This window comes from Onychomys torridus, chromosome 19 (genome assembly GCF_903995425.1).
Source record: "Onychomys torridus chromosome 19, mOncTor1.1, whole genome shotgun sequence".
NCBI lineage: Eukaryota > Metazoa > Chordata > Mammalia > Rodentia > Cricetidae > Onychomys > Onychomys torridus.
This window is the reverse complement of record NC_050461.1, coordinates 46,141,806-46,169,251: the sequence shown is the minus strand read 5'-3', so window position 1 is coordinate 46,169,251 and position 27,446 is coordinate 46,141,806. Positions and strand designations below refer to the sequence as shown.

General features: G+C 45.2%; 1 protein-coding gene across 1 annotated transcript; it reads left to right on the top strand.

Annotated features, from left to right (window-relative positions):
- The first annotated feature begins 1,153 nt into the window (after positions 1-1,153).
- LOC118570302 (retinoic acid early-inducible protein 1-epsilon-like) lies at positions 1,154-27,446 on the top strand. Its single transcript, XM_036168694.1, has 5 exons — positions 1,154-1,196; positions 2,062-2,193; positions 4,645-4,905; positions 5,321-5,633; positions 27,251-27,446. The coding sequence occupies exons 1-5, from the start codon at positions 1,178-1,180 to the stop codon at positions 27,444-27,446; spliced, it is 921 nt and encodes a 306-aa protein (XP_036024587.1). The 5' UTR covers positions 1,154-1,177.

Here is a 27,446-nt window from a genome sequence, read left to right as displayed (position 1 = left end):
GCTGGGTGCTACACAGGGATCGCAAACACACACTGAAGTTGCTGACCAGCTAATAAATGGGTTTCTATTGACTTAAATCCATGTCTGAGCTGGGGGCAGAGGGAGGCAATGGGGCTAGCGAGTTGGGCGAGGCTGCAACAGGGCATGCAAGGCTAGTATGACCAAGTAAAGCTGAGGGAGGATATGGGGCTAGCAAGGGGAGCGGTGCAAGCAAGGGGAGCCTGGAGGCAGCGGCGTGACAGCGGGACAGGAACAGCAGCAGGATGAGCGCGGCCCAGCCTAGCAGTGCGATTGAGGGGAGGGAATGCTGTCAGGGTAGCAGCGGGACAGGTTGGAAGCCAGACAAGCGCAGCCCAGGGGAGTCCAGCAAAGCTGAGCAAAGAGGAGCGGGGCCTGGCTGGGCGGGTGGAGCAAGGAGAAAGCTGAGAGCCAGGACAGCCTTGCAAGCTGGGCTGCAGCGGGGTGGGGATAGTGCCAGGACCAGCAGAGCAGATCCCGGTGGCAGCAAGACAGAGTGGAAGCAGGATTAGTGCAGGGGGTGGGGGGGAGGGAGAGGGTGGGCAGGGCTGAGCGCCTGGGAGAGGAGTCCTCGCAGCCACAGGAAGAGATTGAAGAAGAGATCTGCCAGATAGAAGGGAGACTGCAGGCGCACCCCAGTCAGAGGGAGCACAGTGGAACAAAGGGGCCACAGCTCGAGCTAGGGACGGAAGAGGGGCAGCGTGGAGAGCCAGCAGTGCAAAGGAGGCAGCTCAGGGCGGTGGGAGACAGGAGCGCTTAAGACCTGAGATCCCCTGTGCCAGCTCTCTTGGTTCCTGGATCCTGGAGCAGAGTTCCCCAGAGTACACATCTGGACTGCACTTCATGGCTCCCGGACCGGAAACCTATCCCTTTATTTGTAAGTTACCCCAAAATAAACCTCCCTTTTAGCTAAGTGGAGTTGCCTTCCTTCTTCTACCAAAAGAGGTGGGGCTTGGTTAGCGGGTAGGTTGGCAGCCAGTCCAGGTTGGCAGCCAGTCCAGGTTGGCAGCAAGCCTTGAGCACACCGGTTAGAGGAACACGTGACAGCCTGAATCTGGCGCTCCAGGACGCAGGGAGGCGGAGCTTCAGCTTATAAGGGGAGGGAGGGAGCTGAGCGCCACAGGCAGCAGCGGGGTCAGCCCGGGAGAGCAGGTCAGGAATGCTGGGGAACAGAACAGGTGCGGGGACAGCAGAGGGCAGAGGGGGGCCGCGGGGCTGCAGCAGGCCAGCGAGGAGGAGCAAGGTGAGGGAGAGGGGAGCGGTGACAGCAAGTGGACCGGGGGCAGCAGAACAGGGATGCAGCAGACCCCGGCAGAGCGGGCTGTGCCCCGAGTTCGTGGTGCCACTGAGGGGAGCCCTGGCATGGGGTGGCAGCAAGACAAGCACAGCCGAGCGAGTGGAGCTGGGGAGCGAGGGGAGTGGGGTGACAGAGGGAAAGGCATGGCTGAGCATGTGGGCGCCCTGACGAGATGGTCAAGGCGCGCCCACGTGGGCCAGTGGAGGGGAGAGCCTGGCCAAGCTGCGTGCAGCAAGGAGGAAAGGGGCGGCGGCGGAGGCGGCTGAACTCGGGCAGCCTGTTGAGCCCAGGAGCCATCGAGGCCTGGGGGGCGAGGAGCGGGGCCGCAGCAGTTAGAGCCCAGCGGGATAGGAGAGCCAGCGGGAGCGCGGCGGGGGGGGGGGGGGGGAGCAACAGGGGGTAAGGGAGGGTGTTGTTGAGTAGGGGAGCAAGCCCAGCGGGCCTGGAGCCAGGCAGCAAAGGGGAAAGAAGCCACCTAGAGACCAGAGCCACAGCCCCCACCCTTCTTCTTTCATAGGGCATCTGAGCTTGACAGAAATCACAGGGTGCAGGGAGGGAGGACCCGCAGGGCCCCCAGGGACTCCAGGACAGATGTAGGAAAGATGGAGACTAGGAACCTGCATGGCTGGAGCAAAGAAAGGTCTGAATTCACAGCCCAGGGGCCCAAGTTTTGAGAATCCCAGCACAGGGTGCTCTGTGTGGGTTGGGGGGTTTGCTGTACTGAGGACTCTTGATTCTCTTCACAGCCCCAATCACAACTGTGAGGAGCCAGGTCTCAGGAAGGAACCATGGCAAAGGCCAGTGCCCCCAGGTGCAATCTTTCCTGGAATCTGAGCTTTTTGTTCTACTGAGCTGTCGGGGGTCCACACTGCCAGCTGGTGAGTTAACTGGGGGAGGAGGGCACTGAACTACTGAGTCAAGATGGTTGCAATCTTCTGGCAGGAAGGTCCTGGGATTCTCCTCACTATCACCTGGTCCTCACTGGGCCCCTCCCTGATTCTCTTCAGTGCATTGACAATGTTAGAGGAAAAGTCAGTGCATGATGCCCAGGAAGGGGCTATGTGAATGAATTAGGAGGGCAGGGGAGCAGAGGGGGTAGCTAGTGATGCCCTCAGCACCACTGGGATCAGCAGAAGCCTAAACCAAGTCACCAGTGGGGACCCCTCCTGGAGGAGGTCTCAGACTGCTCCCCTGGACATAAGGCATGCTGTGCTCTGAAGACTGTCTTCCAGGGAATCCTCAGAAGCTCTCCACCATCAGATCAGGACAGACAGTAACATACAGAAGGAAAGGTTTGACTAAGCTGATAGTTTCAGAGGGGCCAAAGTCCATCAACTGACAGCAGAGAGGCATGGCAATGGACATGCCTAGTGGCTGGAGCAGCAAGTTAGAGGCACATGTTTTTAGTTTGGTTTGGGTTTCTGAGAAAAGGTTTCACTATAGAGTTCTGCTTTCCCAGAACGCACTATGTAGAACAGGCTGGACATAAACTCATAGAGATTCACCTTCTCTTTGTCTGTCAAGTGCTGGGATGAGAGCCCTGTGATACCATGCCTAGCTGAGAGCCCACATATTAAACATCAATCAAGGTCCAGAGATGAAGAAATGGGAATGGGTTTCAAATCCACACTTCCACTGACATACTTCCTTCAGCCAGGCCTTACCTCCTAAACCTAATCAAGCAGGTGCTAACAACTGGGAACCAAGTGATGAGTCATCCTACTCTATGGAGGACAGGCTCATTCAAACCACCACACTAGACATTCCCAGGAGCATCTCAGGCTTCATCCCTGAGTGTCAGGGCAGTGATGAAGTGATACAGAAACAGTGACTGCACTTGCTGTTGAATCGTCCCAGGGAACCCTGGGGTCAAGGGCAAGACTATCTAGGTTAAAAAATATTTTCCTTACTAAAATCTGGAGGTTTGTGTGTAAATACCTCCTTCAAAGACGTTTATCATAACTGTTATTTTTATTACTATTATTAATTGGTGCTTATGTGGATGTTATTATATTAGGGACGATTCAAATCACCTTCTTAATTTCCTCTTCCTGCTTTAGCAAAAGAGTTTCCTTTCATGAAACTCTAAATGGCTTTTTCTTACTGATAAATGATACTTATTCTATCTGGTCCAGTAAAGTGACAAGTTTGTGACTTTAGTTCACAACCACAAAGCCTGTGCTCTGCTTCGAAGGACTCATGTTCATGTCCAGCAAATCTTCCAGGGAGGTGTACTGAGTGAAAAAGGATCTCAGCCATTCAAGGACAAATCCAAGCCTTAGGAGTGGCAGGAAGGGAAGAGTGGGGGAGGGGACTGTGAGAGAGGAAGAGAAGAGGTGGTAGAAGAGGCAGAGAGAGGAAGGGAAGAGGAAGCTGGTTGGAGGGGACAGGAAAGGAGGTCCCCCAAACCTGCAGCAGTCCACCTCAGAGAAGAAGTTTTGTGGGGGGAGAAGGGAAAGAGGGTTTTTTTTTTTAAATATCTCTTTTGCATTTTTTAGTGTAATTATATTGCAAACTTGTTAAAAGTTTCTTTAATGTTATTCTTTATTTTATATTTCAGGCTCACACACACCCACACACGAGAGTGCATGTGTGGATCCTCACTAGCACTCCCTGCTTGTTTGTGCAGTCTGCTGAACAGAACAGCTCTAGGACATTGTGTCTTCTGTTGCTGTTACGGAAAGTCTGGGAGACCAGAGGCCATAAGTGTGCTGGACACAACTGCCTGAGGAAGGGGAGAGGGATCAGGGCTTCAAGCAGGTCACAGACAGAGACCTCTGCATCCTAATGAGTTAGGGGTGTGGTTTAACTGGGGGAGAATCTGAGATCTGATGCCCAATGTTGTTGTGTGAAGGGACCCAGTGGGAACATGGGTGAGCACTGTGCTCACAGGGGACAGCTCCCCTTCCCATGCCAGGTTGCAGCATTACTCCTGAAGGCCTTTCCTGAACTCCCAGGCTCCATGTGAAATTTACCATGTGTTCTGTGATGCCTCCTATTTCCTGTGTGTTCAGTAGATTTTTAGTCCCAGGAACAGATACTATCTAATAGATTTTATTCCTCAACACTTGATAAAAGTCACTAACTGTCCTTTGAGATAAATCTTCCTGGCTACACTGTGTGCATCTGAGGGGTCCTATCACCCTAAGACAGTCAAAGGATGACCTGGAAATAAGGATCAGAAAATGATGGACATATTGAATAGAGACTTCTCTTTCTCCTCCTTTGCCCTTCAGAGGGATTCTGGGTATCATCTGGATATCACAGAACCATGAGTCTTGTGGTTTTCTGCTCCTACTTTTGACCTCACCTGCATGTTTCTCTCACAGATACACACTCTCTTAGTTGCAATGTCATTGTTAAGACTCATACCACACCTCCACAGCCCTGGTGTGAAGGACAGTGCTCAGTGGATGGAGAGTCTTTCCTTCAGTATGATAATGACAACAAAGCCACACCTTTGGGTGACCTGGGAAAGGCAGCACATGCCTCCCAAGTGTGGAAAGATTTTATCCAAGGACTGGAATTCTTGGGACAAGAGCTCAGGAAGATGCTGGCTGACACCAATCTGGGTCCAACCAAGATCCAAGGTAAGTGTGGGATGAAGGTTAGAGGACAAGACAGGTGGCAAGAGAGGAAGGGCAGAGCACATGTGGAAATGGGATGATGAATGTATTTGTGCGAAAGAGCTGAGCATTTGCCCAACCTGGGAAGCATATGGTACCCAATGGGTAACAAAGAGCAAGTCATGTGGAAATGATACTGGCTCATAAGCCAGTGGGAAAAGTCTTGACCATTGAGGAGGTGATGGATCTATCAAAAGAGAAGAATGGGGGTTGGAGATTTAGCTCAGTGGTAGCATAAGGCCCTGGGTTTGGTCCTCAGCTCTGGCAAATAAAGAAGAAGAAGAAGAAGAAGAAGACAAAGAAGTAGAAGGAGAAGGAGAAGGAGAAGGAGAAGGAGAAGACAAAGAAGAAAAATGATGGCTTTGTATGTGCTTTGCAGGTCACCCCACTTTACAGACCATCATGCTTTCTCAGCTTGAACAAGGACAAATTGTTGGTGCCTCCTTGTTATTTAACATCAGTGGAAAGTACTCCTTCACCTTGAACACAATGAATATGAGCTGGACACCGATTAGTCTTGAACCTGGAGGTATCATGAATAAATGGACAGATGATGAGGAACTAACCAAATGTCTGAAGATCTCCATGGCAAATTTGAGTTACTGGCTCAAGGAATTCTTAACGCTCCACATGGAAAGGACAAGTAGATATTACTTTGATTATCAGAAGTCTACTCCATCAAATTTGATAGAGTGAGAGAGTGATTTCTTGGTGGTGTGCCTGTCTGGAGATCCAGTGATGACCACGAGGATCTCTCTTCCTCATCTCACTTCCCAATGTTCCTCATTCCCTAGTAGCCAATATCCCAGGCACTACATGGCCTGCTAAGAGGCCCCAAGTCTGTGTGCATCAGTGTAAACTTCCAGCCCTTTCTGCCTCACTTACAGCTGCCCTTGTACCAGCTCCACTTCACTTTCAAAGGTTTCACTTCTTTCTCAGACACAATTAAACTCCATCACTTGTGCCAACATCCAGAGAGTTCTACCCACAGTAAATATGTCACATTGTTGATGGTTTGGTAGACATTTGCTTTCTTTAATAATGAAATAACCTCTGCAAGGGCATCATACACACACCTCTACTACTCTCTCTAGTCAGGATCTGTAAAATGGTTATTACACTTGAGTTCCTCGAGCTGCCTGGGGAGAGAGGTGTTGATGGAGGTGTGTTTTTAGGTTTATCCATAATTTTCCTGATTTTTTTAAAAAGGATCAACATCAAGGGCCCCGGATATCACCCAGCTTCAATCTACCACCCAGCTTCTACCCACCACCAAATTTCAATATCAGGAAGTATTCATTCCCCTGGGACTCCTCTCCATTCTCATAGCCTCTGTTTTTTGAATTCCATGTATGTGAAGAGGAAATCCCAAGGAGGTAAGGAGCAGGCTAGGGTCTCAATCTGGACTCTTAGGATTACTTTGCTGAGTACTTGGAACAGATGCCTCTGATTATCTAGGATGTGCATTCTGGTCTTCATGCTTGCAAAGGCATCTTCTCACCCTTCCCCTCTCAGGATGACCCTTGGACAGTCTTGCTGCCAGTTCAATCTACTACCTTTGTCTCAGCCAATGGGAACTGAATGTAACAAGCTTCCAAACACCTCACTTCCATGCATTCCTGTCATGGCCCTTACAAGCATCCTTACAAAGTACTCATTCCAAAAATAATTACAAAGGTGTTCACACAATCAACTAGGACTGCCCATTTCTTCTCTCTGTCTCATTTCTCTCTGTGCTACATGCAATTGAGAGGCTGTTGTCTCCAGAAATGGGTCTGTAGGAGAAGTGGTTGGGAGGCTTGCACTGGAAACCGCCTTCATTTGTCAGGGGTCATGGTACTTTAGGGTCTAAGTTGAGCAGTGTCTTTCAGACTTGTCTGTTGGTGTAGAGGGCTAATTACTTTCAGAATCAGAGTCTGGAGCTTTGGATATCACTGCAAAAACTTTCCAGAAGGAAATTATCTGTAGTAGGAATCTTAATAGGTCTTATTAATAAAATCAAACCTGACGGCAGTTATTGGGGTGAACGCTGGAAGATCAGAGAAATAGAACAAGCCACAGCTACCTAACCTCACCAGTTCCTCAGCTGGTATTGTTTCCTCAGACTGCAAACTTCTATGTCTTCATCCCAATGAATCTCAGCTGAACTGTGTTGCTCCAAAACCTGAATGCTTCTCCAGCCAAAATGATTAACTAAGTAAATGCTTAACTCACCCTGGTGCCTGGTTTTCACACCTTAAATATGTTTCCCTTTCTGCCTGTCACTCCCTGACATTAAAGGCTGGGTTTCTGGCATTAAAGGCATGGGTCACATGCTTAGCTGTTTCTAAAGTGGCCTTGAACACACAGAGATTCACCTGGCTCTGCCTCCCAAGTGCTGGGATTAAAGACGTGTGCCACCACCCCCCATCTTCTGCTATGGCTTACTCTCTCCATTTTCTAGCCACCATTTTTTTGCTTTGTTCCAGAGGCTGTCTGTTCTCTGTCCCCAGATATGTTTATTTTGGGAAACACACAATATTTTGGGGAACACAATACCACCCCAATCATTAGTTGTCCATGAACTGCTGCATCAACTGCCACTAGCCACAGAGGAAAGAGAGGCCCGTGGAGCCAAGTGGAGAGTTCCTCAAACAGGCCACCAAAATGTTGTTCCAGGAGGACGAGCCTAAGACATGGGAGTAAAAGCAGTTACTAAACCAGACATCTCTATCACCCCACCCAAGAGTCAGGAATCTCTCACAGAGTGGAGAGGGGATGTGAGTGAACAATGATTTCCAGCCGGGACATGGCTGTTCCAGTGTTGAACTCAGCAGCTCTGTGGACTTGCTTGATCCCTGCACAAGAGCAGGCTGTCAACCTTCCCTTCATGGAGGGAGAGGGACTCATGAGGCTCCAGAGCTCCCTAGAACTATCTGCAGTTAATGGTGCTGGAGAGGCAGAGACATTTTGTTCAGTGTGGAGACTAGTAAGGACCCCACGTTCTTATCAATAGCTCCTCATCCTCCTTCTATAAATAATGCAAAATGGAATCATTAGGTCAAATTATTAAAAAAAAAACTCAAATGAGAGCAGTTAGAAAGAGGAAGCAAGGTGGAGGGAGTGGGAAGGGGACATGAGAGGACATAGAAGGATTGATATGACCAAAATGTCTAATTCACATTTGTGAAAACATCATAGTGAAACCAATTCTTATGTGTCATTAATGTGCTATGGCATTATTTAAAGACTGATTAAGTTTTACTTTTAATGTGTATGAATATTTTGCATGTGTGTATGTCTGTATGTAACATGTGTATGTGTTGATTGGAGAGGCCAGAAGAAGCCATTGGATCCACTGGAACGGGAGCTACAGATGGTTGGAAGTACTGGGAACTGAACGCAGGTCTTCTCCAAGAGTACCAAGTGTGCTTAACTGCTGAGACATCACTCCAAAACGCTAATAAATTTCTTAAAAAGACTGCAAATGCTTGAATATTATTAAGCACAGGGAAGGTATTAAAACAAACTTCATAAAACAGTTAAATGTTTCATAATCTAAAAGCTAAACACAGTATTTTAATGACTATGGGTTGTAATGGCCAATTATGACATCATGTTTAGCAATGTATTATGGAAGCTTGGTGAGAGGGACTCACAGGTCCTTCCAACAAAGATGCCAGGTAATATAGCAATATCGAATGAAACTGGTAAATATGAGGTATGTGCTGAGTAGTTTTGTGTCAACTTGACATAAGCTAAAGTTGTCAGAGGAGGGAACCTCAATTTTAAATGTGCTTCCCTAAAATAAGGCTGTAGGCAGGCTTGTAGTATGTTCTTCCTTACTGATTTATGGGAGAGGGCCTAGCCCACTTCTATAAGATAGCACACTGAACCAGTCATGAGCAACAAGCCTTTAAGTGGTAAGCAGTACCTATGGCCTGTGCATCAGCTCCTGCCTCTAGATTCCTGCCCTGCTTGAGTTCTGTCCTGACTGCCTTCAACTGATGAACAGTGATTTGGAAATGGAAGCCAAATAAACCCTTTCCTCTCCTAGTTCCTTTGGTCATGTTGTTTCCTCACAGCAACAGTATCCCTAACTAAGACAAGTAAGTAACAAGACACTGTGGTATTGTTCTGACACCTGGCCATGAGTTTTAGGGAGTATTGTAGAAGGACTTTGGGACTTTTGACTAGATAAGTGTTGAGGGCTAAACTGGGCCATTCTTTAGGAACTTGGAAGATAAGAATGTTGAGCAGTGCAGACAATGGAGGCCTGGCATGGGAAGTTGAGTAAAGCAGACTCTACTGGGACATTTGAATGAGGAATCAATGGTTCTGGGTATCTGGAGCTGAAGAATCAACTGTGATTAACAAGATACCAGAAGTAGTAAAGTGAAATCTTTGCTGGGGAACTCCATGTTGGTTAGCAGGAGTTGAAAAATTAGTGGTGATTACAAAGAGAACAGCATCTTTGAGGTGAAGTCTTCTGGAAAGTGTTTCCTGAGCTTCAGCATATAAAGGCTGTGTCCCAGACATGGTCAAGGTGGTACCTTGTGCTGGCAAGTAAACTTGAGAGTGCAGATCCACTCAGGTAGTGCTGGTTTTGAGGGTGTGAAGATGTCATGGAGAGCAGATGAAACTTGGCCACTGTTATGCAGAGTTGGAGTCGATGCAAAGAGCCCAGGATAGGCTACTACTAAAAGTGTATTTGGAACAGAAGACCCCAGCATTTTGGAAATACTCGGACCATGGGATGACCACCAAGAACAGCTGCAGCAGTGGAGTGGAGCTGGCCAGAGCTTAGAAGATAAGCTGTGTCTCACAGAGGGGAAGCTGGAGAAGTGACTCAAGAGTTGATGTTGTACAACCCACAATTCAACCATGGACCCTGTGTCTGGGATCTCACTTGGGACTCCTCCACTGGGCCTCTTCTCAATCAAGAGTTTCTGGTGAAGCCAGTCTCCTAAAGACCAGATTAAAGGCAAAATCTAGCCGGGCAGTGGTGGCGCACACCTGTAATCCCAGCACTTGGGAGGCACACAGCTCAACCAAGGCTGGGGGCAAAATGGGTCCCAACTGTTCCTCTGAGGGGAGTATCCCCTGATAAAGAAATAAAAATTTGACTTCACAGAGATGAAGCCTCCTTATACTAGGGATGAATATCTGTTAGTGTTTGTTGACACCTCCTTAGAGAAGATGTCTACCTTAACATTAGTGCAGCCATGACAGGCTATAGATTAATAATACTAAGACTGGGCCTCATCATTATAATAACCAGGAAAAGCCACAAAATGTACCTTGTGGGGAACCAATCAGAATCGAGGAATTATGGGTGCGGCTGTGTGCAGCTCTCTACAGTTCCCCCCCCCCTTTTTTTTTTATTATAGTAACAGGTAAGAGTAGAGGCCTCATCTCTGTAAGAACGAATCAGGGACAATGTACTGACTCTCACTTAGGCGTCAGCCAGCTGAGGAGGGTTAGACCCATCCGATACCCTTTTCACTGAGGTGGGACTTGAGGTATCTACCCATATGCAATCAGGCATGCTCTCCTTAGTATCCAATGTACAATGGACCCCAAGTGCAGTGCTCAAGCCTTGCATCCTGTGCTAAGGAACTTAGTACTTCATGGTGGCTAGCCATGCCTGGGGGGACTGTCCTGCCTCAACAGCTGTAAAGGCCTGAACGATCATGGCTGCATTGCGATGCTGGGAAACCTTAATCCGACAAATACACCACAGACAAACTAAGGAGACCAACACCAGAAGGCCCGTCAAGGCTCCCAGACCCACCCACTCCTTGAGATGATTCATGGCATTAGCAATCCATGAAGACAATCCCTCCGCCAATCCAGCATCCACCCAGGTCGAGTTCACCATGACAATAGCCACCCCCAGCTGTTTCATCAGGTTGTCAAACTCTCTGGTCCAATTACAATGCTAAATAACTGTGGAAACAACTTGGCATCATGGCGAACTGGCATCGGTCTCGGGAACATGGACAGTATCCCCCATCTTTTTTCCAGCATTCCCGAGGAAGAGCAGGAGGATTGTCATTTCGACCATCGTGGATTTCCCCATACTGGACTCTTCTAGTGAGGCGTTTGGGCACCCACAGTGGATCTTGTTGATCCTGAGGGAAAACAGAAACAGAACCTTGTGTCCATATCAGCACAGGATTGGGCCTGCGCCAGAGCCCTATCAACACATCTTTCCATTTTACCATTCCTTTAGCTGTACTATGAGACTCATGATGCCTATCTGCTGTGGAATGGCCCTGAGCATCCAAATTTAAAAAATTGATGGTAAATAAAGCAAGAGAAAGTCTTTCCTTTGGGTTATGGCTGCGGCCTATTCCCCCTTTTTGTTTTTGCAGGCATTCTTTTAATGTGCGGTGAGTACGTTCCACAATGCCTTGACCTTGGGGATTGTAGGGCAAGCCATGTACAAGTTGCACCTCCATCTGATGACAAAAGGAGGCAAACTGTTGTCCCGTGTAAGCAGGTCCATTGTCAGTCTTAAGTTGATGAGGTTTTCCCCAGGCCGCCCAGGCCTCCAAACAATGGGCAATAACATTGCGTGCCTTTTCCCCAGTCAAAGGTGTGGCATGCATGACGCCTGAGCAGGTGTCCACAGACACGTGCACATATTTTATGTGTCCAAATTCAGAGATGTGTGTCACATCTATTTGCCAGACCTTTAGTGGGAGTAGACCCCGGGGATTCACCCCAGTACTGGGAGGATGTTGATAAACTACACATTGAGGGCAATCTAAAATCACTTGTCGAGCATGAGCTGAGAAAGTTGAAACTTTTGTTGTAACATTTTTGCATTGACATGAAATGTTTCATGAAAGGTCTGGCTCTGTCTAAGGCAGAGCTAATGAATATCCATTCCTTTCGAGTCCATTGATCTACTATATCATTACTTTTGTTCAGGGGCCCTGGCAGGCCTGTATGAGCTCTAATATGTTGGGGATAAAAGCAGGACTTCCTATGCCAAATCAATTGTTGCAGTTGTTGAAACAAAATGCAGACCGGACTGGAGCTTTTAACAGGCCCAGCTACTTCCAAAATGTTGAGGGCATTAATAACGTAGGCAGAGTCTGATATCAAATTAAAAGGAAAAGGACAAGCCTTAAAGTCTTCAATCACTATCCTCAATTCTACAATCTGAGGGGAGCGAGGTTAAAATTGGTGTTGTACAGGCTCTTGTGTATCTATCATGTATACGCCACATCCAGTCTTAGATCCATCTGTAAACACATTTAGGGCATTAGGGATGGGCTGCGATGAAGTTATCCTAGGGAATATCACCGGGTGTTTGGGGTAATGGTTATCCATGCATCCAGTAAAGCTACATTGTGAAATGGCCCAATCATCTATTGTAGCACACAATGTTTGAACTTGATGACTGGTATAAGGCACTATGATGGTAACTGGAGTGACCCCAAAATACTGTAGGCATTGTTGGATTCCAGTCATGGCAAGGTTTGCCACGGCAGTAGGGTAATGTTCAATGGATTTAGTTGGCGAAATCTAGGAATAAATCCAGAATAATGGCCCATCCTGCCATAACAACCCGGTGGGCTAGTAATAGGTAGGAAGGATGCACAGGATAATGTCTTTACCTTCTTGTAACCTCTGTAAGAAGGCACCCTGTAACCTCTCTTCCACCTTTTGTAAAGCCTTCCGTGCCTCCTCAGTTAATTGTCTCGGAGAATCTAATGCAGAATCCCCATTTAAGATGTTGTAAAGAGGCTTTAAGTCACAATTTGGTAACTTTAAATAACATCTAATCCAATTTATATCTCCTAACAAATTTTGAAAATCATTTAGGGTTCGTAAATTATCTTTTCTTAATTCCACTTTCTGTGGGATGATACATCTCTCATTAACCTTTGCTCCTAAATAATTAATAATTTTGTCCTTTTGTACCTTTTCAGGGGCTATAAACAGCCCCCTCCCTTCAAGCATTTTGACCAGATCTACATAGGCTTGTTCCAGCATTTGTGTTTTTTCTTAACCTTTAGGTCTTTAGATCTAAGCAGCTCATTAAGAGCCAAACAAATTGGGTGCGAAGTGGAAGCACCCATGTCTAAAACTTTTCAAACTTTTAGACAATCTTTTACTTTCACTTTTGGCTCGTCTATCGACTAGCCCTTGGTTCCCACTCTCTCTTTGTCTACAGAGAAGAGCAAAAACCTCCCCGCTTTTGTCGCGGGTTCCCAATTCACCTGGGAGCTTACCAGTGCACTGCCCTGACTGCAGAAAGTTCTGAGCCCTCGTTGAAAGTAGTGAAGTTCCCCGTAAGGGCCACCACTTGTCATGACCCCCTCGACCAGCAAGGAAGATGCAACACCGAGCTCTTCTTTCAGCAGTTTACTCAGGAACCTTGAACAATCTTCTGACCCCACTGAAAGCCCGCCCATGACCTAAATAGTCCCTGGGTGGCCAACCCCAGCCTGCCACGTGGGCACTGCGCATAGGTCCAGGTTCACGGAAGCAAGCCAGATCCTAGGACTAAGCCAAATATGGAGTTGTTTACTCCCGAGAGCACTCACCATCGGGAAGGTGGGGGCGGAAGCCGGCGCCATCTTATGGGTGCGGCTGTGCGCAGCTCTCTACAACTAACAGTTTTAGAATTTCTGGATTTTTTTCTTTCATGCAGTATAGACCAGCCTCAGCAAACTATTCCTGGAGCACATGGGCATTATCTCCAGAAAATTCTGGATGTTTGCTGACTACTAAAAGTCCTGTGTGTCCAAAGCATGGGGAGATAGCTGAGTGGTACAAGGTCTGCTTCACAACCACAAGGACTCAGGTTTTATCCCTAGAACTCCTGTAATAGAGCCAGGCATGGTGCTGTGTGCTTTTATTGTCAGTACTAAGAAGGAAGAGGCAGGGGAACCATGGGGTCAGTAGCAACTCTGTCTAGCCTACATGGTGAGTCCCAAGCCTCTTAGAGTACTTGTCTAATCTATAGTACTGTGGCACCCTTGTAGGAGGTTATAAAAATACTTTCCTTACTAAAATCTTGAGGTCTGTGTATAAATACTTCTGAGACATTTATAATCATCATCATCATTATTATTTATTGGTGCATATTTGGAAGTTATTATATCAGGGATGCTTTCTTTAAATCACCTTCATAATTCCCTTTTCCTGCTTTAGCAAAAGAGTTTCCTTTCATGAAACTTCTAAGTAGATTTTTCTTATGGATAACTGATGCTTCCTCTGTCTGATCCACCAAAGTACCAAGTTTGTGACTTTAGTTCATAACCACAAAGCCTGTGCTCTGCTCTGGGGGGCTCATGTTCATGTCCAGCAAATCTTCCAGTGAGGTTTACTGAGTGAGAAAGGATCACAGCCATTCAAGGACAAATCCAAGCCTTAGGAGTGGCAGGAAGGGGAAAGTGGGGGAGGGTACTGTGAGAGAGGAAGAGAACAGGTGGTAGAAGAGGCAGAGAGGAGAAGGGAAGAGGAAGCTTGTTGGAGGGGACAGGAAAGGAGGTCCCCAAACCTGCAGCAGTCCACCTCAGAGCAGATTTGGGAGGGAGGTGGAGGGAAAGTAGGTTTTTTTTTTTTTTAACATTTCTTTTGCATTCTTTAGTGTAACTACATTGCAAACTTGTTAAAAGTTCCTTTGAAATTATTATTCATTTTAGGTTTCAGGCTCATTCCCACACAGGAGAGTGTATGTTTGCGGCCTCACTAGGACTTCTTGCTGGTTTGTGTAGTCTGCTGAACAGAACAGTTCTAAGATATTGTGTCTTCTGTTGCTGTTAGGAAAAGTCTGGGAGACCAGGGGCCATAAATATGCTGGACACAACTGCCTGAGGAAAGGGAGAGGGATCAGTGCTTCAAGCATGTCACAGACAAAGATTTCTTCTTGAGAATGAGTTAGGGATGTAGTTTAACATGGGAGAATCTGAGATCTGATTCCCAATGTTGTTGTGTGAAGGACCCAGTGGGAACACGGGTAAGCACTGTGCTCACAGGTGACAGCTCCCCTTCCCAGGCCAAGATGCAGCATCACTCCAGGAGGCCTTTCCTGAACTCCCAGGCTCCATGTTGAATTTACCATGTGTTCTGTGATGCCTCCTATTTCCTGTGTGTTCAGTTGATTTTCAGTCCCAAGAACACATACTATCTGATAGATTTAATTCCTCAACACTTGATAAAAGTCACTAAAGGTACTTGTGAGGTAAATCCCCCTGGTTACACTGTATATCTGAGGGGTGCTACCAACATTAGACAGTCAAAGACGGCCCGGAAATAAGGATCCCGAAGCCGGTGCACACCGTGACTAGAGGTTTTTCTTCCTGCTCTTTTGCCCTTCAGAGGGTTTCTGGGTGTCATCTGGGTGTCTCAGAACCATGAGTCCTTTGACTTTCTGCTCCCTCTTTGGACCTCACCTGCATGTTTCTCTCACAGATACACACTCTGTTAGTTGCAACATCATCGTCAAGGTTCGAACCACACCTTGACAGCCCTGATGTGAAGGACATTGCTCAATGGATAGACAATTTTTCTTCAGTATGACAACAAAGCCACACCTTTGGGTGACCTCAGAAAGGCGGCACGTGCCAGTCAAGTGGAAGATTTTTTGCAAGAGCTGAAATACATGGGGCTAGAGCTCTGGAAGAAGCTGGCTGACACCAAACAGGCAACAATTAAGATCAATGATAAGTGTGTGATGGAGTTCAGAGTCAGAGACGAGTGGCAAGAGAGAGGAAGGGCAGAGCACATTGGGAATGAGATGGTGAATGTACCTGTGGGAAAGAGCTGAGCTTTGGCCTAACCTGGGAAGTATAGGATAACAAAGAGCAAGTCATGTGGAAATGATACTGGCTCATAAGCCAGAGGGAAAAGTCTTGATCTTTGAGGAGGTGATGGATCTATGAAAAGAGAAGAATGATGGCTTTGTATGTGGTTTGCAGGTCACCCCACTTTACACGCCATCATGCTTTCTCAGCTTGAACAAGGGCCAATTGTTGGTGCCTCCTGGCAATTTAACATCAGTGGAAAGTACTCCTTCACCTTGAACACAGTGAATATAAGCTGGACACAGAATAGTCTTGAAGCCAGAGATTCATGAATGAATGGATAGATGATGAGGAACTAAACAAATATCTGAAGATCTCCATAGCAAATTTGAATCACTGGCTCAAGGAATTCTTAAAGCTCCACAGGGAAAGGACAAGCAGTTATCACATAGATTATCACAAGACAACTCCATCAAATATGATAGAGTGAGAGAGTGATTTCTTGGTGGTGTGCCTGTCTGGAGATCCAGTGATGACCATGAGGATCTCTCTTCCCCATCTCACTTCACAATGTTCCTCATTCCCTAGTAGCCAATATCCCAGGCACTACATGGCCTGCTAATAGGGCCCAAGTCTGTATGCATCCCTGTAATCTTCCAGCCTTTTCTTCCTCACTTATAGCTGCCCTTGAACCACCACTAACACCACTGTGAAAGGCCTCATTGTCTTTGTCTGGCACAACTGAAGACCATCAATTGCCCCAACATTCAGAAAGCTCTACCCACAGTAAATATGTGACATTGTTAGATGGTTTGATAGACATTTGTGGGGGGGTTGTGGTGAAATAAACTCTGCAAGGACATTGTTCACACAGCTCTACTCCCCTCTCTCCTTGGGAATTGTAAAATAGTTACTACACAGGAGTCCCTCAGGATGCCTGGGGAGAGAAGGTGTTGAATAAGATGTGTATTTAGCTTCATCAATAATTTTTCTGATTTTTTTAGGGATCAACATCAAGGACCCCAGATATCACCCAGCTTCCATCTGCCTCCCAGCATCCATCTACCAGTCAATTTCACAATGAGAAAGTGTCCATCTCCCTGGCAGCAGCCATTGTCATCATTTTTACTGCTGGCATGTTAGTGAAATGTTGTCACCGAGGAGGTAAGGAGCAGGCTGGGGTTTCACTCTGGCTCTTGGTAGAGTTAAGTCTGCTGAGGACTTGGAACAGGTGTCCCACTGATATCAGGGATGTGAATTCCGGTTTCCATGCTTACATAGCAAGGGCCTTACCCACTAAGCCATCCCCCATGCCCCCAAACTGATATTTGGACAGTCTGGCTGCCAGTTCAATGTACTCTTTTCTGCTCAGTCCATGAGAAATGGATGTAACAAGCTCCCGAACACACCTCACTTGCATGTACTCATGCTGTGGCCCTTAGAGGGACCCTTCCCATGTACTCATTCCAAAAATAATTGAAATTGTATTCCATCAACTAGGACTGCCCATTTACTCTTTCTGTCTCATTTCCTTCTCTGCCACATGCAATATAGAGGCTGTTGACCCTAGAAATGGGTCTGTTGGAGAAGTGGTTGGGTGGCCTGCACTGGAAACCACCTTCATTTGTCAGGGGTCATGGTACATCAGGGTAGAAGCTAAGCAGTGACTTGCAGACTTGTCTGTTGGAGTAAATGGCTAATTACATTCAGATTCCAAAGTCTGGAGCTTTGGATCTCACTGCAAATCCTTTCCTTCAGCTGCCCATGAACTGCCACAAGCCACAGAGGAAAGAGAGGCCCATGGAAGCAAGTGGAGAGTTCCCCAACCAGGCCACCAAAATTGTTTCCCAGGAGGATGAACCCAAGACATGAAGGTAAAAGCATTCACTAAACCAGACATCTCCATCACCCCACCCAAGAGTCAGGAATCTCTCACAGAGGGGAGAAGGATGTGAGAGAACAATGATTTCCAGCCGGGACATGGCTGTTCCACTGTTGAACTCAGCAGCTCTGAGTACTTGCACGATCCCTGCACAAGAGCAGGCCTGTCAACCTTCCCTTCATGGAGGGAGAGGGACCCATGAGGCTCCAGAGCTCCCTAGAAGTATCTGCAGTTAATGGTGCTGGAGGGGGAGAGAGATTTTGTTCAGTGTGGAGACTAGTAAGGACCCCACGTTCTTATCAATAGCTCCTCACCCTCTTTCATGAATAACCCCAAATGGAATCCAATGCATCAAAAAAAACCTTTAAATGATCTTCACATGAAGGTAGAGGAGAGTAATTGGGAAGAGGAAGTGTTGCACAAATCCCAACTGGTCTTATAATAAAAACCCAGAGCCAGATATCAGGGTGGAAGCACACACACACACACACACACACACACACACACACACACACACACACACCAGAAAGGACCTATGCCAGATCAAACTTCCAACAGCACCAAGGTCCAACTTGGGGAACCACTGGTTTTCTTTGGGGTCACTAACAGGAGTGTGGTGAGGAATTATTTACAGGAGCTGGGATGAATTCACAGCAGCCATATCTCTGCAGAGCCCACCTCAACACAGGTGGTGACTCAGAACAGCTTGCAGGCCTCTGGACAGGTCTGGAATCTTCTCTGAAGCTAGGGGTTGGACAGACTCTCCTCCTTCTACAGCCTGGTTTGTCCTCTAAAACTTCTGAGTTTCACTTTCTCAAACACAGAAAGCGTTTATTTCCTGTGTCCTTGTCCCTCCTCTGAAGAGAGTGTTGTTGTAGGAGGAAAGGACTTTGTCTCACAGATGGATTAAATGTTAAATTGAGTCCAAAGTGTCAACTCTGCAGAGGACCCAGGTTTTCTGATTTCCATGAAGCTGTCTTCAGTTTCCTTAGGAAGGCCTTCTTCAGCAAAACCATTTCACAGCTTCACACCAACCATAATATTAGATTCATTGCTACCTCTGTAACTGTAATTTTGCTACTGTTACAAATTGTAATGTAAGTATCTGATAGGCAGGTGTTGCAGCCCACAAAGGGGTCATGACCCACAGGTTGAGAACCACTGCAACTGTGCAGAAGGTTAATGTCTGACTGCAAGATAAGGTATATTGTACAAAAAAAAATAGTTTTTAAGATATATAGCCTGCCACCCAAGTCTTAACACAAAGACACTTTCTTAAGAATAACTTTTAACTCAAGTTGCCTTTCTTAGGAAGGATTTTTGTGGAACTTCAGTTTCCAATTACTGGGCCATGGCTATTATGAGGACTAATAGAGAAAAAAAAATTAAAATAATGTAGTGAAAGACAGTTCTTAAAAGCAAGTACTACTGCATGTGGTGACATACTTGATCCCACCACTCAGGATTTAGAGGCAAGTATATCTCTGTGAGTTTAAGGCTAACCTGGACTACTAGCCCAGGCCAACCAGTGATACATAACTTCCTGAAGACATTACCCTTCTGCTAAGCTAACCAAAAGCTACAAGAAAATTCCATCCACTTGAACAATGATTAAAGTTGATTCCAACCACAGAATACTTCTTTTTTTTGAACTGTGAAGAGAGCTGAGACCACAAGTCAGCCAGCTAGGTGAACTAAACCAAAAAGAATGAGAAAGTCCTCTGAGGAAGGGTAGGACCACTACTTCACTTTTTGCTGAGAACAGAAGAAAGGGGTGGCCACCCTACACAAAATCAGAAGCCACAAAGTTTCAAGATGCATAGACCAAAGGTAAACTTAAATATGCCATTGTGTCACTACAGCTGGGGACCTCAGTACTCCTCTCTTAGTGGTTTAGAGGCGCTCCCAACAACAAAGACAAACAGGATTTTCACAGGAGACCCAACAGGTTTTTGCTAACATTTCTAGAACACTCCATCTTAGAAGAGCAAAATATATATGTTTTGTTCCAATACATATGGGACAGCTACCAAAATCGGTCTTTATTTTTCCGGGTTTTGTCGTTGTTGTTATTGTTTTGTTTTGTTTTGAGTCACGGACTCAGTATATGAGGACACTGGCTGTCCTGGAACTCACTATGTAGACCAGGCTGGCCTTGAACTCACAGAGATCCACCTGCCTCTGCCTCCCAAATGCTGATATTAAAGGGGTGTGATGCTCTGAAAGATCATTTTTGAGCCATCAATAGAGTTCAAAAAATTTAAATGGTAGACTGTTGAGGGATATTAGTTAGAGATGTGTTACATTCTTTTATGCTGTGGAATGTTTGTTTAACGATGAAAAGATGTGTTGCGTTCTTTTATGTTGCATTTGTTTAATTCTATGAAACTGTGTTACTTCACCTGCCTAATTGGTCTAATAACTGAATGGCCAATAGCTAGGCAGGAGAGAGGAAATAGGCGGGGCTGGCAGGCAGAGACATAAACCAGAGAGAAAAGAAGAGGCAGGAGGAGGGAGGAAGAGAAGGGGAGGACACCAGGGTTCAGCCACCCAGCCACACAGCCAGCACTGGAGTAAGAAGTAGAGAAGGGAACATAGAGAAGGTAAAAGCCCAGAGGCAAAAGGTAGATGGGGTAATTTAACTTTAGAAAAGTTTGCAAAGAACAAGCCAAGACAGCATTCATAAGAAAGAATTAGTCTCCTTGTATTTATTTGGGAGCTGGGTAGTGGGCCTCCAAAAGCAAAGAATAAAAATTACCGACTACAGTAGATAGCTTAAAAACCATGCTATAAAAAAAATAAAATAAAAAATACTATCTGATGACAACAGCAATAAATATGAAATCAATAGCAGGAAGATATGTGGGAAACCCTCAAACATTTCAGTGTCAAAGCACATGCTCCCATATAACTATGTGTTAAATAAGATATTAATAGAAAAACTAGGTTTTAAGGTCATTGAAAGCTTGACCCTATAGCAAGTGGGTAGAACAATTAGCAGATGTCTTGGGCCAGTTCTGGCAACCCAGGCTTCCAATAAATAGATGAAATGTCTACAGTGGTGGAAAGCATTCAGGCCGAACATTCTTTGGAGCCTGATACTCTGACTAAAACTCCCCTGACATGCCATGAGAGCTCACCCTTCCTATGTGTCAACAGGCAGAGGAGCAAAGTGCCAGGAACATTCCAGGTTAGGGTGACAATAATGTGACCACAGAGACGCATTGGTGGAAACCCAGAGCATTTCCTAAATCTGAAAGTCATGTTTATGCAGTCATTACAAATGTGGAAAAGGTAAAGTTAAAGAAAACATAGAGAGTGTAGTCCAGAATTAGTTTCAAAATGTATTTGAGAGACTTAAAGGTATAGACACTATGCTGTAGGGAAAGATGGAAAAATCATTTTCTCACTTTATCAAACTGAAATTTATGAGAAAAGCAACTGTAATGTATTATTCCACTTGATATACTTATGCATGTTATTATATTAATATATGTCATGTTTATTAATATATAAAATATAACTATATATTATTAAATTAAAATATATTACAATTATAAAATATACCATTTGAGAGACTCGGGAGACATAGGAACACTATGCTGGAGGTAATGATGGAAAAATAATTTTCTTACCTTGTGAAACAGAAATTTCTGATAGTGAAGCAACTGTAATATATCACTTGATATAATTGCATATTATTATACTAATATAATACTGATGTATGACTAATACTAATGTATTACTTATGTAATAAATATTAATGTATTTATATATTTATTAGTATATAATGAATTTATTATGCATAATAATAGATTACAATTGTAATATATTATACCATACCATTTTAGAGACTCAGGGGGAATATGAACATTATGCTGTAGGAAAAGAGGCAAAAATCACTTTCTCACCTCATCAAAATTTCTATGTATGAGAAATTTCAACTGTAAAATATTATGCCACTCTCATGAAGGTGAACATTAAAAAAAATACATGTGCACATAAACATAAAGACTATCAAATAAGCAGATTTCTCCAGTGGTGGACTGATGCAGTAGTGGTCCCCATGTAGAAACTGAGAAGTCAGTTCTGGGAGCATGAGCCATGACTGAAGTGCGTTGATTGAAATGTTGAGCTATTGGAAAGGAGGCCCAGTCTCTTCCCACATTCCTCCTCCTTACAACGGGAATGTCTCAGTCAGAGGCCTAGAAGCATTGCTAGACAGCACAACTCATTGAAATGTGAGGTGTTCAGAAAGTTTTCAAATGAGAGATCCTGGAAAGGGGTCACATGACATTCAATGATTGACAGACTTTCTTCTCATGACTCAAAGGAGGAAAACTAAAGTCTCAGTTTCAATACACTCCTGTCTGTCTGTCTGACTGTCTGCCCATCAGACAGAGGTAATTTTATGACATGGACACAGGTTAGCCATTTCTCTAGAAAGAACACTGAGCTGTGACATGCTCTTTCCACATGCACAGAAAACACGTTTTAAACTTTTCCCTATTTCATGTACTGAGTCAGACCGTAAAAACCAGATCTCCCAGGTGTAGTTGATTTTTTACTTTTTTTTTTTTAAACTCTTTGAGGTCATGCCCCCCTCCCACAGCTCTCAAATAAATACACAGAGACTTATTCCTACTTATGAATAGCCATCCTTAACTTGGCTTGTTTTTAGCCAGCTTCTCTAACTTAAATTATCCAGTTTCTCTTTAAGAGCATTTTGCCACTGGGATTTTTACTTGTCTTTATTCTGTATATTTTACTTTCCTTCTTACTCCATGGCTGCCTACCTGGCTGGGGGGTGAGTGGCCTGTGGCATCCTCCTCTCTTCCTTTTGTTGCTCCTTGATCTTTTCTCCTCTTCCTCTCCTTTTTATCTCTCTCCATGCCAGCCCTACCTGTTCCTCTCTCCTGCCTAGCTATTAGCTGTTCAGCTCTTTATTAGACCAATCAGCTATTTTGAGCAGGGAAAGTAACACAGCTTTATAGAGGTAAACAAATGCAACAAAAAAGAATGCAACATATCTTTGCATCATTAAACAAATATTCCACAACATAAACAAAAATGAATGTAGCACATCTTAAACTAATATTCCATATCAGTTGTAGGGTATGGCCTGCAACCTGTGGCCTTGTTGGCATCTAGGGGCCATCCTGCTGCCAGATCCATCCTGATCTGAGTGGCCATGGATACCACCTGGAGATAGGATGTCTGGGCCCAAGCTGCTACCAAGCGCCATGTCTGGGTCTGTGGTCCAGGTTCAGCTGGGGTCTGTGTTGATGTCTGGGGCCCATGTCACTTCAGGGAGCCTTAGGAACCATGGGAGATAAAATCAGATAAAACCATGCTGAGCCAGCCCCACCCTTCATTGATGCGGGGAAAGCTGGACTTGCCTCTCTCTGGACACCACAACAAGAGAGCTGGCCCCACCCCTCATGGGAAAGCTGGCCACTGCACTCCAGGGAGATGGCCCCACTCCTCACCACAGGTAAGGGTGAATCCACCCTAAGAGCATAGACACAGGGGAACTAATTCCACCTGAGGTGGGTGGCCCCAGTGGCCCAGACTGACCAGCTCAGCTACCACACAGGCCCACAGCTGGGGCTTAGGTTGGCCCACCCTAATATCTACCCTGCTGAAGCTCACAAAGGGACTGGCCCTGTGAACCAATACCCACAGGATCTCTAAGACTTGGGGAAGCCACAAGATTTTCCTGAGGAGTTCCATTGAGGATCCAGTGATGATGGTGTACCAGAAACCAGAGGCCTTGAACCAAACCAGTGACTCACTGCAATGACCATTTACTAGTAAAGCTGATAGGACAAAAGGGTATACTATATGACACACAGCTCCCAACGCCACCAGGATGAGTGAAGAGGTTTGGAGAGGCAGGAAAGAAGGAGAAGCAAAGAGATCTGTTGTTTTGTTTTGTTTTCAGTTTGTTTTGCTCTTGTTTTTGTTTGTTTGCTTAATTGCTTTGTTTTGTTTTCTGGGGGATCACTGCAGGGATGAGGTGAGGATATGGGGAGACCTGGAGGTGAGTAGAATTGGGGTACATGATGTGAAACTCCCAAAGAATCAATGAAAAAGTTAATTTCAAATAAAAAATGCTATGTGCTGACCCTGCTAAGATTCTACTGGATAACCTGAGAAAAAGTGATTTTCTTAGTCAGGGCTCTATTGCTGTGAAGAGATACTATGACCACCACAACTGTAGAGTCATTGTTCTATCATTAGAAAAAGATACCATGACCATGGCAACTCTTTTTTTGTAAGGAGAGGGTGTGGGCATTTAAGACAGAGTTTCTCTGTGTAACATCTCTGACTGTCTTGGAACTCAATTTTGTAGATCAGGTTGGTCTCAAACATACAGAGATCTACCTGCTTCTGCCTCCAGAGTGCTGGGATTAAGGGCGGGGTGCCACCATCACCCAGCTCAACCAAGGCAACTCTACAAAGGAAAACATTTCACTGGGGCTGGATTATAGTTTCAGAGGTTTAGTCCATTATCTCATGTGGGAAGCATGGCAGCAGACAGGTAGACACGGTACTGGAAAGGTAGCTGAGAGTTCTACATCTGGATCAGCAGGAGGAGACTGAGATACTAGGCCTGGCTTGAGCAACTTCAAGGCCCACCCCAGGGACACACTACATCCAACAAGGCCACACCTCCTAATAATGCCACTCACTGGTGACCAACCATTCAAATATCTGAGCCTATGGGGCCATTGTTATTCAAACCTCCACAAATACATAGTGAGGTTTAAAAAATAAAATCAAAAATTATGAGTTCCAGGACAGGCTCAAAAGCTACACTGAGAAACCATATCTCAAAACAAAACAAAACAAAACAAAACAAAACAAAAACCAACAACAAAAACAAACAACAAAACAAACAAAAAACAAAAAAACTATGGGAGGCTAGAAAGATAGGTCAGTGAGTAAGGGCGATACTGGCTCCTTTCCCAGAGGATCCAAGTTCAATAACAAACACCCACATGATGCTCACAAGCATCTCTAACTCCAATTCCAGGAAATCTGACATCCTCTTCTAGACTCCATGGCAACAGGCATGTATATGGTGCACACATATATTCATGCAAAAAAAGCACACATCCACATAAAATAATAAAATGTTATTTAATTATCTGAATTGTTATTCTAGACAAAATCCCAAGGTCTAGTGGTCCTGTTTTCAAATAAACAACGTTATTTATTTGAAACAGATATTAACAATACCTTTCTAGAAAGAATCTAATGATAAAAGGATGGTTAAGGGCAGTGGTGGCGCATGCCTTTAATCCCAGCACTCAGGAGGCAGAGCCAGGTGGATCTCTGTGAGTTTGAGGCAAGCCTGGGCTACCAAGTGAGTTCCAGGAAAGGCACAAAGCTACACAGAGAAACCTTGTCTCGAAAAAAACAAAAAAGAGTGAGGAAATATTCTATTTGGGGACTGGAGAGATGGCTCAGTGGTTAAGAGCACTGACTGCTCTTCCAGAGGTCATGAATTCAATTCCCAGCAACCACATGGCAGCTAACAACTGTCTGTAACTACAAGATCTGACACCCTTACACAGACAGGCATACAGGCAGAACACCAATGCACATAAACTAAAAATAAAATAAATTATGTAAATGGTTAAAAGGAAATGTGAAGTAATAAATACTTACATGAAAGTAAGTAAGGCTTCCAGTCAACAATCTCAATTTACATCCTAAAAATAAAGAGCAAACTAACCTCTGGAAAAGAGAAGAATGAAAATAAGAATAAGAAAAGAATCTTTTTTAAAAAATAGGAAATACACATACACTAGAAAAAAATCAGTGTAATAGAAAAACTCAATAAGGACACTGTTTCTTTACCCCTTCTACTCCCTTCCCATCAGTGGGCTCAGAGGTCACTTTGCCACTAATGGGCAAGGAATGTTGAATGATGCCCTAATCAATAAATGTGATGCACCAAATGAAGAGGATAAAGAGCAAAGACATCAGCATCCCGTCAACAAATGCAGACACAGGAAAGGTGTCACAACTCAACACACTTTCTAATAAAATCTGTCAGTAAACTAGATAGACAGATAGACAGATTTATAAATAGATGATAGATTGATAGATAGACATATAGATAGACAGACAAATAAAGAATATGTGTGTATGTATATACATATACGTGGTATTTATTGGAATGCTTTACAGGCTGTGGTATAGCTAGTCCGACAATGGCTATCTACCAAAATAAATCCAAGAATCCAGTAGTTACTCAGTCCATGAGACTAGATTCCTCAGATGACCTTCAATATATCCCATAATCCCTAAGAACTGGGATCTAATGCCAATAAAAGAATGGATTTGGCAGTGAGAGGAAGGCAAGCAGGCAAAGAGCAAAGCTTCCATCTTCCATGTCCTTAATATAGGCTGCCAGCAGAATGTGTGGCCCAGATTAGAGGTGGATCTTTTCACCTCTACCCCAATAGACCTGTATTAAAAGTGGATCTTCCCACCTCAAAGATCAGGATTAAAAGTGGGATCTTCCCACATCAAATGATTTAAATAGGAAAGAAATCACTCAAAAGTGAACCTAGCCATTTGGGTTTTAGTTAATTCCAGATGCAGTCAAGTTGGCAACCAAGAATAGTCATCACATCCACCAACATGATTTCATAAAGCCTTTAAACAGAAAAAGTAAGATAAGGTAAGATGCCCAGGAATAAAGCACCCAAGGTTAAGCATGTGTTACTCCATGTGTCCTGCATCTTAAAAACTGATGAAACACTGATGCTCAGAAGAAAAAACACAGTAAGAAAACTAAGGATGCTGCAGAATATTCTACACTTTTGACCAAGAAAAGAAACAGAAAATAAAACCCTCCAGTAACAGAATGCCAAGAGGTAAAGCTGTCTTCACTGAGCTTCATCTTCAAAGTCTAAAGCCAGCTGCAGTGACTGAGGTGATGTCATCTTGTCCTGACTTTTGTGTGTCTGCCTAGACACTCCACACCCTTTCTCCAACAGCCACATCCACCTCAGCAAAGCATTTGGCACTGTCCATTACCCCAACTATGGTCCAGATGTATTAACCAAAATAGCTGCTATCTATGCAGATTAAACGTAAAATTAAAAGAACTAAAATAACATATGAATCAAAAACAACTATTGTGGAATGTCTGGAAAATACTACTGAGCTTTTCAAGTAAACATATTATTAGACTACCCTAAATACCTCACTGGTGTAGTGCCCCACCTTGAGCAGTGATGTCATTGTGATTTGTCTTTTTAAATCACTGTACACCTCAGCTCAGTCTCCAGGAGACTTTTTCAGATGCACAAGCCCTCTCTCAGTGGGCGGGGCTGGGAGGCAGAGGACCGTGAGTTTGCCAAAAGCGTGCGCTGAGCAGAGCATTTGAAAGGGAGGTAGCTCAGAAGTCAAGAGGTTCCTCAATCAGCACAGTAGGAGAGTGGCGATCAGAGAGTTGGCAGCAGGGACTTGTGTGTTACTCTGATTCTGGCTGGGGTCTGCTGAGACACCTGCTGAAAGGCATTCGTGGAATTCCCTCCCAATCTTTTCTGATTCTGTGGCCCAGGGTCTCTTAGGGCGCAGCTGCCGGTGAGTGAGGTGATGGGACCGCGGGGTGTGGGGGCCCACGACAACAGTTTCCTAGCCTCTCAGTTCACAGTTGTGTCTTCACGAAAGCCAGGGAGCGAGGGGCCCGGCAGCGGGGCAGCGGGGGAGAGAGGGAGCCCTTGGAGCAGGGTAGCGGGGCAGCGGGGCAGCGGGGCAGCGGGGCAGCTGGGCACCTAAGGAGCCGGACAGCAGGGGAAATCCTAAAGCCCAGAAGCCCGCAAAGAGGGACTGAGCGATCCCGGCAGTGA